The sequence below is a fragment of the Berghia stephanieae genome, chromosome 9, assembly GCF_034508935.2.
Source record: "Berghia stephanieae isolate SIO BIC M18660-M18661 chromosome 9, UCSD_Bste_1.3, whole genome shotgun sequence".
Classification (NCBI taxonomy): Eukaryota; Metazoa; Mollusca; class Gastropoda; order Nudibranchia; family Aeolidiidae; genus Berghia; species Berghia stephanieae.
In genome coordinates this window covers 14716505-14735696 of record NC_088368.1, presented here as the reverse complement: position 1 = coordinate 14735696, position 19192 = coordinate 14716505, and the positions used below count along the sequence as shown (strand labels likewise).

General features: G+C 38.1%; 1 protein-coding gene across 2 annotated transcripts; it reads right to left on the bottom strand.

The window, feature by feature from the left end:
* Positions 1 to 9523: 9523 nt before the first annotated feature.
* On the bottom strand, positions 9524 to 18787 carry LOC144979743 (uncharacterized). Of its 2 annotated transcripts, XM_078926719.1 has the most exons (6): positions 18516 to 18787; positions 17050 to 17128; positions 12826 to 14857; positions 11675 to 11746; positions 10604 to 10816; positions 9524 to 9678 (listed from the first exon to the last, which is right to left on the bottom strand). In XM_078926719.1, exons 3-6 carry the CDS (start codon positions 14854 to 14856, stop codon positions 9634 to 9636), a joined length of 2361 nt encoding a protein of 786 aa, XP_078782845.1. In that variant the 5' UTR covers position 14857; positions 17050 to 17128; positions 18516 to 18787; the 3' UTR covers positions 9524 to 9633. The 2 variants fall into 2 exon arrangements, with proteins under 2 accessions (XP_078782845.1, XP_078782844.1); XM_078926718.1 differs by lacking the exon at positions 17050 to 17128.
* Between the last annotated feature and the right edge of the window lie 405 nt (positions 18788 to 19192).

Sequence of the window (19192 nt, the reverse complement as noted above, 5' to 3'; positions counted from 1 at the left end):
CTTTTAACACAGTTTTGTGTGTTGGTCCGTTTTATAGATAGAATGCGCTTGGCCAAGGAGTTCACAAAATTGCCATCCGGAAGTATAACGGACCAACACACAAACTCTATGTAACCATGAACTTTTATAGTCTGGTTAATACAGTTTAGTGAAAACAACTCACAAACGCGGATGGCAAAAACAATAACAAAGGCCTGAATGACGTCATCTGCATACTATCTATACTATACTTCCGATAGATAGTATGCGCTTGACTAGGAAACTCACAACATTGCCATCCTGAAGTATAAAGGACCAACACACAAAACTATGTGTAATCATGAACTTTTAAAGTCTGGTTAATGCAAGTAACTAGTGGATTTTTGACCAATCAAAACATGGAATTTGTTGCACACCTTCACATGTATTCGGACAAACACAGTTAGTTGTTACATTTCTAAACAATAACGTGAATGAAATCGACCAATCTCTGACCATTGTTATTGTTTTTATATCGCCAGATGGGTGACTAGTTTTCACACGATTTTCTCGACCATTTTATAAACGTCTATGTTTACATAGAATGCGCTTGGCTAAGAAGCTTACAACATTGCCATCCGGAAGTATAACGGACCAACACACAAAACTGTGTGTAACCATGAACGTTTATAGTCTGTTTAATAGAGTTTAGTGAGAACTACTCATACACGCGGATGGCAAAAAACAATAAAAAATACCTTAGTGACGTCATCTTCGTTCTATCTATAGATAGTATGCAGATGACGTCACTCAGGCCTTTGTTATTGTTTTTGCCATCCGTTTGTGAGTTGTTCTCACCAAACTGTATTAACCTGACTATAAACGTTCATGGTTACACAGAGTTTGTGTGTTGGTCCTTTATACTTCCGGATGGTAATGTTGTGAACTCCTTGACCAAGCGCATTCTATCTATAGTTTTCTGTGTTAGTTCTATTGATCAAAGGGTAGAACAGTGGGTATTTTACTTAAACACATGCCATCGATAGTAAAACCTGTGTCGTTTGCGATGTTTACCATTCACTGTCAATGTTTACATTCATTATGTGACTGTCCTCGAGGAGTTGTTATCTAAGTGTCTATAGATAGTATGCAGATGACGTCATTCAGGCCTTTGTTATTGTTTTTGCCATCCGCGTTTGTGAGTTATTCTCACTAAACTGTATTAACCAGACTATAAAAGTTCATGGTTACACAGAGTTCGTGTGTTGGTCCGTTATACTTCCGGATGACAATGTTGTGAACTCCTTGGCCAAGCGCATTCTATCTAGATAGAATGCGGATGACAATGTTGTGAACTCCTTGGCCAAGCGCATTCTATCTAGATAGAATGCGCTTGGCCAAGGAGTTCACAACATTGTCATCCGGAAGTATAACGGACCAACACACAAACTCTGTGTAACCATGAACTTTTATAGTCTGGGGTCTGATTCATGGAGCGGGACTATGGTAGTCTCAGACTATAGCAAAGTCTGAGACTTTGTAGTCTAAGACTTGGGAAAGTCAGAGACTACGGAAAGTAAGCTATTCATGAAGTCGGACTTCGTCCCTGACTATCAAGTCTCTGACTACGCTTGCGAAGTCTCAGACTACAGAGGTCAATCTATTTTTTAACTGGGGATTCCTCAGAAACGTATCACAAAACGTCATAGAAATGTGTTGCTTTTCCAGCTGCGCATGCGTCATACGTGTTTGTTTTGATCGTTTTTTGTTTTTTTTTTTGTTTTTGCCCCACAAATAAAAATGGTATGAGACAAGTTTAGGGGTGTAAAAATTGTTTGAGAATGTGTGTGTGTGTGTGTGTAATGTTTTTAGTAAATATAAATAACGATGGCACTTAAATGATTCTTGTCAACGGTGTAGCATTGTTCTAAGTAGAGAGCGGTGGACGCTGCTCGAAGCATGGGGTCCCGAAAATACTAACGAAAGAGTGAAGATGGAGAGGAATCGGTGGAAACAAAACAGACAATGGGCGTTTCGGGTACAAACCCTTCGTCGGCACAACAATAAACAAATAAACGTTGAAAACAAATAAGAAGAAATGTAGTATAAATTGCATCGTCTGTACTCAACGACGGTTGGGGTGTGAACGAATCGTTAGCGTGGTGTGATAGAAATGATGAGGCCAGTGAGAGACGTGAAATTTCTAGAAAATAATGGACGATAAAAGACATAATAGAAATGTAATAGTAGTAGTAGTAGTAGAAGTAGTAGTAGTAGTAGTAGTAGTAGTAGTAGTAGTAGTAGTAGTGTAGTAGTAGTAGTAGTAGTTAGTAGCAGCAGTAGTAGTAGTATAGTAGTAGTAGTAGTAGTAGTAGTAGTAGTAGTAGTAGTAGTGGTATCAGTGGTAGTGGTAGTGGTAGTAGGAGTAGTGGTAGTGGTAGTGGTAGTAGTAGTAGTGGTAGTAGTAGTAGTAGTAGTAGTAGTAGTAGTAGTAGTAGTAGTAGTAGTAGTAGTAGTAGTAGTAGTAGTAGTTGTAGTTGTAGTAGTAGTTGTAGTTGTAGTTGTAGTAGTTGTAGTTGTAGTTGTAGTAGTTGTAGTTGTAGTAGTAGTAGTAGTAGTAGTAGTAGTAGTAGTAGTAGTAGTAGTAGTAGTAGTAGTAGTAGTAGTAGTAGTGGTAGTGATAATAGTGAAAGTAGTGGTAGTGGTAGTGGTAGTAGTAGTAGTGGTAGTAGTAGTGGTAGTGATAATAGTGAAAGTAGTGGTAGTAGTAGTAGTAGTAGTAGTAGTAGTAGTAGTAGTAGTAGTAGTAGTAGTAGTAAGTTACTATGAAACAGTATGTGTACCTGGAAAATGTTTGGAATGAACAAGATGAGGAGTGTATGTGCGATTGTTGAATCTTCGAGACAATAAAATAAAATAAAACAAAACCAAAAAAATAAAAATAAAAATAAATAAATAAATAAATAAATAAATAAATAAATAAATAAATAAATAAATAAAAATAAAATCAAAATCTGTCGGGTAGCCTTGTTCTAATCGCAGTACAATTACTCCCAACAGCGTATAGCACATAATATTATGATTTTGAAATTTAGTCCCAGACTACGACGATATTTACACCTGCTAAATCGCGGGTGTAAATTTTACCCGTTTAGTTCCTCGTTTAGTCTGAGACTTCGCGTAGTCCGGCTTCATGAATAGATAGATTGCGCTTGGCCAAGGAGTTCACAACATTGCCATCCGGAAGTATAACGGACCAACACACAAACTCTGTGTAACCATGAACTTTTATAGTCTGGTTAATACAGTTTAGTGAGAACAACTCACAAACGCGGATGGCAAAAACAATAACAAAGGCCTGAGTGACGTCATCTGCATACTATCTATATCTTACAACGCCTTTTAGTCTGAGACAACGGATTTAGTCTAGGACTATCGTCGTAGTCCCGCTCCATGAATCAGACCCGTTAATACAGTTTAGTGAGAACAACTCACAAACGCGGATGGCAAAAACAATAACAAAGGCCTGAGTGACGTCATCTGCATACTATCTATTTAGTGAGAACTGCTCATGAACATGGATGACAAAAAAACCCCCAAAAAACACAATAACAAAGACATGGATAAACTGTTGACGTTACACATATTCGTGTGTGTTTGTCACATTTAGTACACAGCTAGCAGCCGAATCGATCAGCCCGACACTTTGTGAGAAATTATCATAATATTATTTTGGAATGCTGATGAATGAAATAGCATCGCGACACCTGGCAATGCCATGTATTTGTTTTTCAATGCTAAATCTGTGAGAGATGCTCAGAATCTCTTGGGCTGATTGATTTGGGTGATAGGCAGTCCTTATGATGGCTGTGATGTTGGTGCCATTATCTTGGGGAGTGGGAGGCACACATGGTGAATATGTTATTTAAACCTACAGCATCAATTGGATTTAGTTCGTGCGTATAAGTAAAATACTCACAACATTCGTCAGCCAAATTGAACATACCAAAACAAACAAAAACTGTATTACCTTTAACATTTATAGGTGGAGCAAAATCAACGTCATTCACATCTTTGTTATAGTTTTAAGACAGTCATTTTAATGATAAGTATGTACTCATTAAATTTTATCAATCAGACTTTAAACGTTTAAGGTTTTGTGTCTTGGCTCGTAATAGATAGAACAAAGTTGACGTCACTTAGGTCTTTAATATTGTTTTTAGCCATCCATGTTTATTAGTATTTCTCACTAAAATATAAAGATAGTATGCGCTTGGCTAAGAAGCTCACAATATTGCCATCCGGAAATATAAGGAACCAACACACAAAACTATGTGTAACCTTAGACGTTTATAGTCTGGTTAATACAGTTTTGTGAGAAGTGCTCATAAACACAGATGGCAAAAAAAAAAAAAAAAAAAAAAAAAAAAAAAAAAAAAAAAAAAAACAAAACAAAAAAAAAACCAATAACTAAGACCCGAGTGACGCTATTAACCAGACTACAGATAGTATGCGTTTGTCTTAGAAGCTCTCAACATTGAATTGCCATCCGGAAGTATAACGGACCAGTCACAAAACAACGTGTAACCTTGAACGTTTATTAGTCTGGTTAATACAGTTTAGTGATAATTACCCATAAAGGCGGATGACAAAATGCAATAACAAAGACAAGGGTACGTCAACTTCATACTATCTAAAAACGTTCAAGGTTACACATAATTTCGTGTGTTGGTCCGTTTTCCCGATGGCAATGTTGTGAGTTAATTAGCCAAGCGCACAGCATTTATATCTGGCTGGTGATGTATGATAATTTACTAAAGCACAGCATTATAGTCTGATTCACAAAATTTACTGAAAGTAATCATTAGAATGGCATCTAAAATAGTAACAAATAACTTCTATAATTGCAGTTGGTGTGGGACTTCCAAATGTTCAAACTGATACTGATTCTAAGATTGAGTAAAATACAACACCCGCCAGCTGATAAGTAGTATGCAGATGACGCCATCAGGCCTTTGTATTGTTTTGCATCGCGTTTGTGATTGTTCTCACTAAACTGTATTAACAGACTATAAAAGTTCATGTTACACAGGGTTTGTGTGTTGGTCCGTTATACTTCCGATGGCATGTTGTGAACTCCTTGGCAAGCGCATCTATCTATAGATAGTAGCGCTTGGCTAAGAAGCTATAACATTGCCATCTGAAGTATAACGCCAACACACAAACTGTGTGTATCCATAACTTTATGTCAGGTTAATACAGTTCAGTGAGCATTACTCCAAAGCGATGGCAAAACAATAACAAAGACTGAGTGAGTCATCTTCGAACTATCTAATATCTGGCTGGTGGATGTTATGAGTAATTTACCTAAAGCCACAGCATTTATAGTCTGATTCACAAAATTTACTGAGAACTAATCATTAGAATGGCAATCTAAAAATAGTATCAAAGAACTTCTATATATTGCAGTTGGGTGTGGGACTTTCCCAAATTGTTCAAAACTGATACTGATTCTAAGCGTTGAGGTAAAATACAACACCCGCCAGCTGGATATAACATTGAACGTTTATTGATGTTATGCGCTTAGCTCAAAAACTCATAACATCCGCCAGCCAGATATAATGTACCAATACACAAATCAATGTATAACCTTTAACGTTTATATAGATAGAACGAAGATTACGTCGCTCAAGCCTCCGTTATTATATTTTGCCATCCGCGTTTGTGAGTGCTTCCCACTAAACTGTATTAACCAGACTATCAAAGTTCATGGTTACGCATAGTTTTGTTTGTTGGTCCGTTATACTTCCGGATGGCAATGTTATGAGTTTCTTGGCCAAGCACATACTACTATCTGATTACTGGATAGGATGAAGATGACGCCATTCAGGTCTTTGTTATTTTTTTTTCACCATCCACGTTTATGATTTTGAATAATTCTCACTGAACTGTATTAACCAGACTATAAACGACCAAGATTACACACAGTTTTGTGTGTTGGTCCGTTGTATTTCCGGATAGCAATGTTGTGAGCGTCTTCGCCAAGCGCACACTATCTATAGATAGTATGCGCTTGGCTAAGAAGCTCATAACATTGCCATCCGGAATTACGAGAATGGACCAACACACAAAACTGTGTGTATCCATGAACGTTTATAGTCTGGTTAATACAGTTCAGTGAGCATTACTCATAAACGCGGATGGCAAAAAACAAAAATAAAGACCTGAGTGACGTCATCTTCGAACTATCTATAGATAGTATGCGCTTGGCTAAGAAGCTCATAACATTGCCATCCGGAAGTATAACGGACCAACACACAAACTGTGTGTATCCATGAACGTTTATAGTCGGGTTAAAACAGTTCAGTGAGCATTACTCATAAACGCGGAGGGCAAAAAACAAAAATAAAGACCTGAGTGACGTCATCTTTGAACTATCTATAGATAGTATGCGCTTGGCTAAGAAGCTCATAAAATTGCCATCGGGAAGTATAACGGACCAACACACAAACTGTGTATATCCATGAACGTTTATAGTCCGGTTTATACAGTTCAGTGAGCATTACTCATAAACGCGGAGGGCAAAAAACAAAAATAAAGACCTGAGTGACGTCATCTTCGAACTATCTATAGATAGTATGCGCTTGGCTAAGAAGCTCATAAAATTGCCATCGGGAAGTATAACGGACCAACGCACAAAACTGTGTATCCATGAACGTTTATAGATACGTAGTTCGAAGATGACGTCACTCAGGTCTTTGTTGATGTTTTTTGCCATCCGCGTTTATGAGTAATGCTCACTGAACTGTATTAACCCGACTATAAACGTTTTGTGTGTTGGTCCGTTAAACTTCCGGATGGCAATGTTATGAGCTTCTTAGCCAAGTGCATACTATCTATAGTCAGGTTAACACGGTTCAGTGAGCATTACTCATAAACGCAGATGGCAAAAACAATAACAAAAACCTGAGTGACGTGATCTTCGAACTATCGATACAATTTAGTGAGAACTACTCAAAAATTGGCTAGCTTAAAAACATTGAGTCGAATGACGTTATTTTCGTTTTTTTTTTTTTTTGTTTTTAAGGGTTTTACGGCACTTGCAACACGTTTAGGTTATATCAGCGCCAGTAAAAAGGAAGAAAATGGGATAGTAAAAAGTTCTAGAATTACAATTAAAGCATCCAAGAAAAAGTAAGACAAAGGGGAACTGAGAACAAATAGGGATCAGATGTAGATTCCAAGAGCACACCATCAATGTACTTAGTTTGAGATCACCAATAAGTCTCATCCGGACACAAGCACGGCCCCCACTAAGAGGAACACACTCAAATGCTTACATTATAAATTATAACAAATATAATAATACATAACAGAGAGATGATTTAAAAGGAAAAAAATATCATCTCCAATACAATAACTATGCATTTGACTGTTTCCACCCCAGCCAGGACCCCGACCAGGGCCAGGACAAAACCAAGCAATCCCATTCTAAGACAAAGACAGAATACAAGTTGGAAAAAAGATATAGGGGGATAGAAGACACAATAAGTACCTCCCTGCCCACTATGGGAGGTAGGAACCCCACCCATGACGTTATTTTCAGTATGTCTGATTGATATCATTTAGTGAGAACAAATCACCAAAATGGTGTCGTCGTGTTTGCAATACGCTTCAACAGTCGTAACGTCACTTCCGTCGTAATGAAGCATGGTAATTTAGTAACTGGCTCTATACTATGGGAACAATGGCGAACGCCCTTATGAAATATTTCTCCGACGAGCATAAAAGTTTATGCATAGGGAAAAACAACATAAATCTGATCATGTTTTGACTTTTACACATTCTGATCACACGACATATGAAAAGTTCTATCCAGCATGAAGAATAAAAAGTACCTATTTTCTTTGTTTAGAACCATGATGGCCGCCGTTACTGGGCGATGTGACATCAGACTATTGAATCCAATTGGGTACTCTCTCATTTCTGAGTCAAAATATTGTGAAAAATGGTCACAAATTGTTGGGTGAATTGATTCGTCTGAATGGCAGGTTGGTGAGGTGGATTTGTTGTTTCCCCTTAATTGGTGGTATGGGTTTAAATATAATGCTCACCATTTATGCTGACATGGCGGCCATATAGATAGTATGCAGATGACGTCAATCAGGCCTGTGTTATTGTTTTTGCCATCCGCATTTGTGAGTTGTTCTCACTAAACTGTATTAACCAGACTATAAAAGTTCATGGTTACACAGAGTTTGTGTGTTGGTCCGTTATACTTCCGGATGGCAATGTTGTGAACTCCTTGGCCAAGCGCATTCTATCTATAGATAGAACGAAGTTGACATCACTCAGGACTTTGTTATTGTTTTTTTTTTTTTTTTTGCCATCCATGCTTATGAGTACTTCTCACTATACTGTATTAACCAGAATGTAACCGTTCATGGTTACACGTAGTTTTGTGTGTTGGTTCATTATAGATAGAATGCGCTTGGCTAAGAAGCTCATAACATTGCCATCCGGAAGTATAACGGACCAACACACAAAACTGTGTATCCATGAACGTTTATAGTCGGATTAATACAGTTCAGTGAGCGTTTCTCATAAACGCGGATGGCAAAAAACAATAACAAAGACCTGAGTAACGTCATCTTCGAACTATATAAAGTGAGTAGAACCACTGTATTGTTTAAGTGGTGGATGGCTTCGACTCCATAGCGTCCTACTCACGGCCAGGCGGAGTTGGCGTATCAATAAGGTCGTGGGTTAAAGCGTAGCCACCGTAAAGTTATAGCCTGACACTGACCAAAAAATGACGTCAAAATGCCAGTCTTTTGCCACAAAAGAAAACAAATCATGAGTTGTATTCAATAGTTCAACCAATGAAATAACTTGTTTCCTTGAGCTCTACTAATTAAAAAAAATTCTTTAAAAAATGACGTCAAACTGCCAGCCCCAGAGGGTTCTTGTGTCATGCTATATGTTAACGATGGCTACGGTTAATGCCACTATCGCCGTGAAGTTTTTATTCTCTATTGTCTTCTGGTACTTTTCTACCCACTTCACTCATTTTTCTTCTCATTTTACATCCTCATCATAATCCTCATCATCATCGACGACGTCGTCTTTTTCTCCTTCCTCAAAAACCTCTTCCTCCTCTACTTCCCTATTCTTTTTCTTCTTCCTCATTATCACTGAGGACTTCCCTTGGCTTCTTCTTACCAAATGCAAAAATAAAAGGAAAAAAACTATTTTTTTTAAAGGCTTTGATTCCATCTTTATTAAACATTCCTTGTGTCTTTGTGTAATTGTGTGTATAATAGCTAAAATAATTCCTTGAATAATAATAATAATAATAATAATAATAATAATAATAATAATAATAATAATAATAATAATAATAATAAAAATAATATAATAAATAAATAAATAAATAAATGAAATAAATAAATGATAATAATGATGATAATGATGATGATGATATGATGATGATGATGATATAATGATGATGATGATGATGATGATGATGATGATGATATAATATGAATATATGAATAATATATAAATAATAATAATAATAATAATAATAATAATAATAATAATAATAATCCTACAACACTTTTACACAGGATTGCATGATGATATAAGAATTCACTGCCTTCCTTATTTAAGGATTCATTGTTTAAAATCCACTCTGCATAAGGGGCATCTTGACGAGGTCTGTGGACAGGAATGAAAAAAGACAACAACGACATTATTAATGGTCTCATATAAACCAATGTGGTAACATCAAAACTGACATAGAAGAACGAGTAGCCTATGGTATTTTCAATCAAATTGAAAAGAAAAAAGAAAAAAAACCCTAACCAAGAAACTTTTTTTACAATCTGTTAAATTTACTTGTTTTATGCAGGGAAATAGATTAATATGCCACACGTCCAATAAATTTAGTATTATATAAATAATATACTAGCAAAACTTATTGAAATATTGTAATTTTATGTCAAAATTTTCTAGTCTAAATGTAGCCGTCAAGAAAGATCATCCATCCTCGCTCTTTTGCGTACCGCAATACTAATAATCTGACTATACACCCCCATAATATCTATGCCACCATCTGATTTAATATGTAATTTATTCATAATTAGTCTTCCTATGGGCTGGTTACACACACTTCCAATGATTTTGGAACCGGAGTTAAATAGAAGGTATGACGTCACCCCTGATTCACATATTCTATAAGTCTTTTGATTACGAAATGTTCAGATTGATACGATGTGCAAAATTGAGATCCCCACACACAATTATACACACAATTATACCAAATATCTACCTAGAAGCGAGGACAACACAAAAGAACGAGATATCCATCTCGTTTGAAATCAGGATATTTTTTCTAATACATTTCTTCCCCTCTCTTTCCATACAGCATTGATATTGGTAGTTAGGTTATATAAAATCTGTCGGAATGTACTGTGCGATAGACACGCATCCTTCCCGAAGGATAGCAAAGAAAATTATTCGCTTAGCTCAATAGATACAGGGATAAAATCAGGCGCCATTTTCCACATGGCACTGAAAGTCAAAAATACTATAAAAGAACCAAAAAGTTTTTTAAGAAAGAAAGATATAAATAAAAACCTACCCTGAACCATTGGTCGATGCAATCCTTGTGCATCTCATGAGAGCAGGGAAGTCTCCTGATAATATCGCCCTCCATCACTGCGCCAAGACAAATGCAACAGTTATCGGGATTTGGAGTTTGCACCTCAGAGGGACATACGACGCCCAGCGCCTCAATCTCTTCGTCTTCCAGTCCATTGGCTGGCAGCGGCTGGTCAGCTTCCACCGACAGGAACTGAAACGTGAACGTGGTTATATGAATGACCATGATGATGATGATGATGATGATGATAAGGATGATAATGATAATGATGTAGTAGTAGTAGTAGTAGAAGTAGTAGTAGTAGTAGTAGTAGTAGTAGTAGTAGTAGTAGTAGTAGTAGTAGTAACAGTAGTGTAGTAGCAGCAGCAGTAGTAGTAGTTGTAGTAGTAGTAGTAGTAGTAGTATAGTAGTAGTATGTAAGTAGTAGTGTAAGTAGTAGTCAGTAGTAGTAGTAGTAGTAGTAGTAGTAGTAGTAGTAGTAGTGTAGTAGCAGCAAGTAGTAGTTTGTAGTTAGTAGAAGTAGGTAGAGTAGTAGTTAGTGTATGTAGTATAGTAGTAGTAGTAGTAGTGTAGCAGCAGCAGCACAGCAGCAGAGTAGTAGTAGTAGTAGTAGTAGTAGTAGTAGTAGTAGTAGTAGTAGTATAGTAGTAGTGTAAATAGTAATATAATCGTTATAGTAATAATAATATATAATTATCAGTGCAGTATATAATAATATAATAATAATAATAATAATAATAATAATAATAATAATAATAATAATAATAATAATAATAATAATAATAATAATAATAATAATAATAATAATAATAATAAATAATAATAATATATAATAATAATAATAATAATAATAATAATATACTATAAAATAATACTATATAATAATAGATATATAAGTATAGATAGTAGTAGTAGTAGTATAGTAGTAGTATAGCTAGAGTAGTAGCAGTAGAGTATGTAGTAGTATAGTTGTAGTAGTAGTATAGTTAGTAGTAGTAGTAGTAGTAGTAGTAGTTGTTTAGTTCTTGTTATTTTAAGTATCTTACTCACCATTTCCTGCAATAGCATGTCCAAATTATCCGATTCCTCGAGTCTTCTGAAGAAATCTTGTAATCGTAAAATCTGTCGATATAAAATCAAATAGTTGTTGTTGATGGTGACTTTGGTGGTTCTTGTAGCATTAGTGGTGATAGTAATAGCAATAGCAGGGGGAACAGTAGTAGTAGTAGTAGTAGTAGTAGTAGTAGTAGTAGTAGTAGTAGTAGTAGTAGTAGTAGTAGTAGTAGTAGTAGTAGTATGTAGTAGTAGTAGTATATAGTAGTAGTAAGTAGTAGTATAAGTAGATAGTGAGTATATGTAGGTAGTAGTAGAGTAGTAGTGAGGTAGTAGTAGTAGTGTAGTAGTAGTAGTAGTAGTAGTAGTAGTATTAGAAAAGAAGAGGAAGAAAAAAAAAGAAGAAAAAGAAGATTAAGACGAAAAAGAAGAAGATGAAGAAGAAAAAAAAAGAGAAAGAGAGAGAGAGAGAGAGAGTGTGAGGAGGTTGTGTGGTAGCGGTGGAGGATGAGGGAAAAGAGGAAGGGGGGGGGGGAAGGTCGAAGGTGAGGAAAAGAAGAAGGAGGAGGAAAAGAGGAGGCGGATGACCAAGACTATGTGGAGGAAGATAAGGAAGTGGAAGAAATAGAAAGAGGATGAGCAGGAGGATAAGTAGGAGAAAGGGACAAGAGGGAGGAGGAAAAGAGGATAAGGAGCACGGGAAGGAAAAGAGACAAGAAAAGGAAGAAAGTAAAGATTTGAGAAGAAGGTGGATAGGTGGATTCTAGTGTAGATGAAGAGAATTGGGACAATGGGGAACTTTTGACTGAGGAGAGGAAGGGGGAAGGGAAGGAGGGGGGTGGTGGGGGTGGGGGGTAATGCGAATGAACGTGAAGATAATGACAAATAAAAACAGCGGCATAGGGACAAGTGTGGCCTGTCGCCTTAAATGGGCATGATGTTGTGATCATTAAAAAAGAAACTTTTATATTGCGCAATAGCCACATAATGTGGTCAGAGCGCTTCATTACAGGTTGTTGTTTTTTGTTTTGTTTTATGTTTTTTCTTTGTCTTTCAAATCCCTCCGATCCTTAGGCGAAGACCACATAGCCGTACATAGTATATTATGACACTAAATGTGTAATGATGTAAATGATATATGTACTTACTCTGATGTGGTATGGTACACCCTCGTTGGACTCATTCGCTTGAATATAGTATTCAATGACTGTAGAAATGTTCAGACCTGGCAGTGGAACTAGGGCTCCTGGGTCCGTGGGATGATTCGTTGACAGCCGTAATCTTACAGTTGGCTGAAGGACATAGATTCTTCTGCCTTGAATTCGCATGATTACCTCATGGAAATACGATATGATCGTTTCTTCGCTGACATCTGCCGGTGCTGAATGTCGGCGGCGACGGGATGACGTGGGCGGCGGTGATAAGGGCCGAGGAGGTTCTGTTGAAGTGCTTAGGGGTGAATCCGTGTTATCCCCGACCACTGAGGGTGACTCTCTGTTTTCTATTTCAGGGTCCGTGTCGGAATTTGATCCATCTTGAGGGGCCTCATCAATTATTTGTCGTGGCTCAGTATCCACGGTTATCACATCGACCTCTGACCCCTCTTCATCATAATCGGAAATGGGACTGTAAAGGATTGGATCGATGCTTGTGGCAGGGCTTAGATTTTCTCGATATGTATCACTGGAAATGGGTCTGCTAGCTGAAGACACCGTGCGATAGAAATCTGACGTTATCATATTGTCTTCAATTTCTTCTTGCTCCGAGTCATCATTATCAGACCCATCATCCTCTGTGTCAGAATCACTTTCCACATAAGTACTGTTATTAGTATAGGGAGATGGATAAGGAGTTACACGGTGGTTCCTTGAGTATGATCTTCTCACTTCCAGGGGCGCAGATCTTTCATACCATTGTCGATTGAATTGGGAAGGGACTGGATCGTGGATACCCATGACTAACACGGGAGGTTGTTGATCCAGATTATCAAAGCTAATTCTATTAGGAGGTTGCCGATCGAAATTGTGAGTCTGCTGAACATATTGAATATCTTGGTGTCCAGCTCGAAAATAAAAAATATTTTCTCTTTCTATGGATTGTCCTTGTCCTGGAATGTGACTCAGATAATAATTTAACAAAGAGGTCAAGCTTTCTGTGGCGTAATTTAGCGCGTTGATTAAAGGTGATTGGGGGTGTAGCAATGAATCAAGGACTGAAGGAATAGGATTAAGTGGTACGGACGGTTGATGAGTTGTGCTATGTTCGTAGAATGACGGGGGTCTGGCATTTATATCACTTGCATGTAATGAAAGATGCTGCTCCCGGTAAAAGCTCCTGTTGTTTGAATCATTGGTCGGACTTAAACCAACAACTGGTAAGTTGGGGGGAACTGACTGTTCGCTCTCTCTACTATCTACGCTGGATTGCGGGGATCTAGAATTTGAGGGGGCATGTTGCTCCTCGTGATTGCTCCTGTGAGACCCAATCGAATCAGTTGAATGATTGGTTGGTCCTAAACCAACGACTGGGAGGTTAGAAGGAATTGTTTGTTGATCGGTTATATTATGCACGTAGGGTGACGGGGGTCTGACGTTTTCACTTGGATGAAATGTATCATCCTGGTGATGATTCGTGTTGTGGGATTCATATGAATCCGTGGATTGGTTAATCTGACTGTCTCCGATTACTGGTAAGTTAATTGGAACGGTTTGTAGAGGTACTCCGTTATGAAGATTAGATGATGGGGATCTAATTTGCTCAGGTTGAATTGTGTAGTTGGACTCAATCGATTCCGAAGAATGTATGTTTGGACTTTCTCCGACGCCTGGTACATTAAAGGGAACTGACTCTCGGTGAAGTGACGATATTCTGCGGTTTAAATAACTCGGGCGTGTTCTCTGTCTTCCACGACGAGTGTAGGGAAATTGCTCTGCGAGCGAGACATGAGATTGCTCATGAAATGTGTTGCGTGCGTAAGGTGACGCGAATCTGGACAGTGCTGATGCCTGGTGATCGTCATTTCTCCGGAAACTAACTGGGGGAGTAAGTTCTGGGACAACCTGATTATATAGCATATCTACCTCATGGGCTCTGTAGTTTAGATAAGTTCTTCTGGCGCTTGTCATCCGATTTTCATCGTCCTCGTATGAAGACTCCTCATCACTATAGTTATCTTCCATTCTGTGGGAAAACAGAAATATGTGTTGATACAAAAAAAAAAAAAAAAACGGAAATAAGATCAAAAGACAGTTGTATAGAACTTGTGTTTTTTTCTACATTTTATAACCAAAGTTAAATTACTCGGCCTGGTGATACTCCCCTTTGGGCCGAAAGGTTCGCGTTTTTCATAAAGGCTCTTCACTAACATGTCACCACACTTAGGTGTAAAATGAGTACGAGGACGGCAGCAACGTTGTCTCTGCCATAAAAATTATAATAGCGCCTCAAGGATACTGGAAAACATTGATAGCTCAGTTGATAGAGCATTCGCTTTGCTTCGAAATCGATCCCAAATGCAGTCGATATAATTTTACCCCCCCCCCCCCCCCCCATATCCACTCATCACTAATTGGCTATCAGATTATGTTTAATCTTTAATATATAGTACTTTGCGATCAATTACTATTGGTGGACTCTTCATAGGTCAACATCCTGACTAAACTATCTCTTTATCCCCCTCTATCCTATACCATTTGGATTCCATGCAATTTACTGTCAACTCCATGTATCCGCTTTTATTTAGCGCAATATCCATTAAACGTGCTCACAGCGCTTTACAAGCGGTCCCTGGCCAACAGCAACATTTAACATGAAGGACGGGACATGACGCCTGTTAGGCGATATTACAATCTTTTCGGACAGAAACAACGCTGTTGACTGTCGGGTACTCATATTACACCTGAGTACGGTGAGAGAATGTGAGTAAAGAGCCTTCTCCAAGGACTCAACTATGCGCCGAGCGAGGCTCGAACCCAGGACCTCCCTAACCGAAAGCGAGTGTCAAGGCCAGTGGTCGATGTCAAAAGTGGCCAAATAGAACCTCATTCGCGCAAACAATACTAAAACTCTGATCTCCTAGGTAAACTCATCGGTCTTGATAATCACACTCATTCTAACGGACTAGGATCAATTAAGATTTCGTATAGCCAGGGCGTGGGATCTTGAAGGATGTATTGTTATCTACATATGTTAGTTTTCATATGCAACCATTTGAGTGTATGATATGTCAGCCAAATTGTTTCGGACCATGTGATATACGTAGGTCTTTTAAATAGCCCCAGTGGGTAACTGACCTCCCCCCCTCCCCCCCCCTCATCATGGACAGGGAGATCACTTGTGCTCTACCTCCCCATCGTAGATCATGTCAACTGCCTAGCGGCTAACGCCGATGTTGCCCGAAACCTTATAAGGGCTGGAGCCAAAAAAAAAAAAAGGAAAGAAAAATCTGTGTATAGTACAAGTGCAAAGCAAGCAGTCCGTAACATCTCTCTCTCTCTCTCTCTCTCTCTCTCTCTCTCTCTCTCTCTCTCTCTCTCTCTCTCTCTCTATCTATCTATCTATCTATCCCTCTCTATGACGCTCCCTTATATATATTCAAGATCCTTTAGCTGTACAGTTCTTTTTTATGTGTTGGTTTTTACTTTGGTTTTTTGTTCCTTCTTTCAGGATTCATATTGTTACGTACAAGAAATGCACAAGGCAGTAAGCAGTCTAGTCAGTGGATTAATTTCAATAAGTAATAAATAAACTAATTAAATTGTGCAATTATTTTATTTTGAGTAAAGAAGATATCTCATCTTTAAATGATGTCAGATTGAAATTGAAAAATTCACAACGATGATAATGGCAATTTGTCAAAATAAGAGAAAAAGTTATCGGTCAAACTCAACATAAAATATCATCGTTACGTATATTAAATTACTACTTCTAGTATACACCTGTTCGTATACATAACTTACTTTACGTAATCTCTGAAAGAATTGTCCGTGCTTTAAAACGGTTATATTAAAATACCTTCTCCTCAAGAGATTTAAAATTAACTGTTGGTAAAAAGGCATGGAAGTATTTGCTGTTATCGTTTCCTATCGCATCGTTAAAGTTTAAAAGAACTAAAAAGTTCTTAAAATCTTAAATGTTCCGTGTAAAGAGAAAAGAAAAAAAAGGGGGCGATTCATTTTTTCTTCAATTAATTTATAACTTGAATGTTTTTGTTGCTGATTTTTTATCGTTGGGGGGGGGGGGTGTTGCTTTGCAAAAAGGCTTGTAATAACATTACCCTGCCCCCCCCCCCCTTGAGAAAATTGAAGAACGAAAAATAAATTGGAAACTAAAATGAAGATATAAAAAGAACTTTCGTGCTGGACGACTGATACCTCGAAATCTGTCATCCGTCTTTCCTCTATTTTTTTCTTTGGTGGGGGAAGGAAGGTTGGCATATTATTAATATACGGCCTAAGAAAATAAATAGAAAAAAAACAACAATAAATAAAGAACAAAAGCAAAACGAAGTGACAATACGAGCGTACGGACCGATGATCGTTACTATAGGAGCGGGATACACAAAATGACAATGAAGAGAAGAGATATTTGTTATCCTGTCTCAAAGGTGGGGGGGGGGGGGGGGGGGGGGCAGAAACACACCAAGAAACAGTCCTATATATGAAAATACGGCTTTAAACAGTGGTAGTAGTGATGATGATGTGGTTGTCATGGTTGTAATGCGGCCATGTGGTCTTGTGGTACGACACTCTCTATGGGATCGGAAAGTCCTGGGTTCGAGACTCACTCGGCGCATAGTTGAGTCATTGGAATAGGCTCTTCATTCACATTTTCTCACCGAACTCAGGTTTTAGATTCAGTACCCGGTCGTTAACAGCGTTGTCTCTGTCGGAAAAAATTGTAATATCGCCTAACAGGCGCCATGTTTCGTACTACATGTTACAGTTTGGGCCAGGGACCCATTGTAAAGCGCTTTGAGAACATTAAGTGGATATTGCGCTATATAAAAGCTCAAGTTTTATGGGTTTATTTTAAAATAGGTGGTAGCGATGATGACGAGGAGGAGGATTATGACGTAAAGGTGGTGGTGGTTGCTATAGTCTTGATAGCGATGTGCCGGTCGCTGTGATAGTAATGATGATGTGGTTGTGGTTGTAGTAGTAGTGGTAGTTTATTAATGGTAACTTCTATTATTTGCAGGAGCACCGAAATATGAGCCATGAGCAACGGTGAGAGGGCGAGAGAGAGAGAGAAGAGAGTGAGAGAGAGAGAGAGAGAGAGAGAGTGAGTGAGTGAGTGAGAGAGAGAGAGAGAGAGAGGGAGAGAAGAGAGGAGAGGAGCGTGAGAGGAGAAAGGAGAGAGAGAGAGAGAGAGAGAGAGAGAGAGAGAGAGAGAGAGAGAGGGAGAGAGAGAGTTTCCGGAACCTTTATAAAATAATAATTATCTAACAGATAAGTCAGGGGTGGATTTGGGTAACAAAAACAATACAAAACATGATCTTGTCAAGGAAAAATTGAAAGTTCGAAATCTCAATTCTCAGTCACACAAGATGCTTCAATCATCAACTCCTTTTCCATCCTTCTCAAACTAATACACTCTCATTCAACATCAAGCCATCCAACCGCCATTTTGATTTTGAATAGAAAAAGTCTGTTGTGTCCAATGAGGGGACAAAAACTAAATTTTCAGAGACGGGAGAGCGCTTCTACTACTGCGAAGAGTGACTTTACCGTGAAAATCACTATTCGCAGTACTACTGCGAATAAGCACTTCGTTTATTGTTATGGTTATTGGATATATCTTTAATGCCATTAAAATATGAAATAAAAATTTATCTTACATTTTCCTTGAATCACTGTGTACGAATTTACAGAAAGACACCTTGATACAACTGTCAAGAAATGAACACAGAACTTGTTTCTGAGTCGCCGAAACTTAATTAAAGCAAAGTCAATTTAAAATGTAAAAGCTGAAGATTAATTTTTTTTACACCAAGTCTTGATTTCAAAAAAGCATTTTCCTTGCCGAGCCGAGATCATGATTTAACCTCTGTGTCGTCTGCTGTAAATGACCACATCTCTATCTTGGTATTTAGAGATTGAATAAATATCATTAGAATCTGCCGGCATATGTGACGCAGAAAGCTGGTGTTTGATTGGTTCGTTATGGACATGATAGTATACTTCAACCAATCGTTGCAATACGGCGGGGAATAAGGCCGCCTCCTTTCTATGACGTCTACGGGTTACTCGCTGCTCCTGCGTTTTGATTGGTTCAAGTCGCTTGAATCCTACCCGCGTGTCTTCATACAGGTTAGTAGAAAACAATAGACAAGGTGGACGCCTACACAGATATTTACTGGTTTGGTGAGTTGATTCATACCCTCGTGTCTTCATATAGGACTTTCTGGAAAACAATAGACAGGGCAGGGTGTACCTACATCGACTTTGAATGGTTCAGTCGGCTGAATCATACCCTCGGGCCTTCAAGGACTTTGTGGAAAACAAAAGAGAGGGT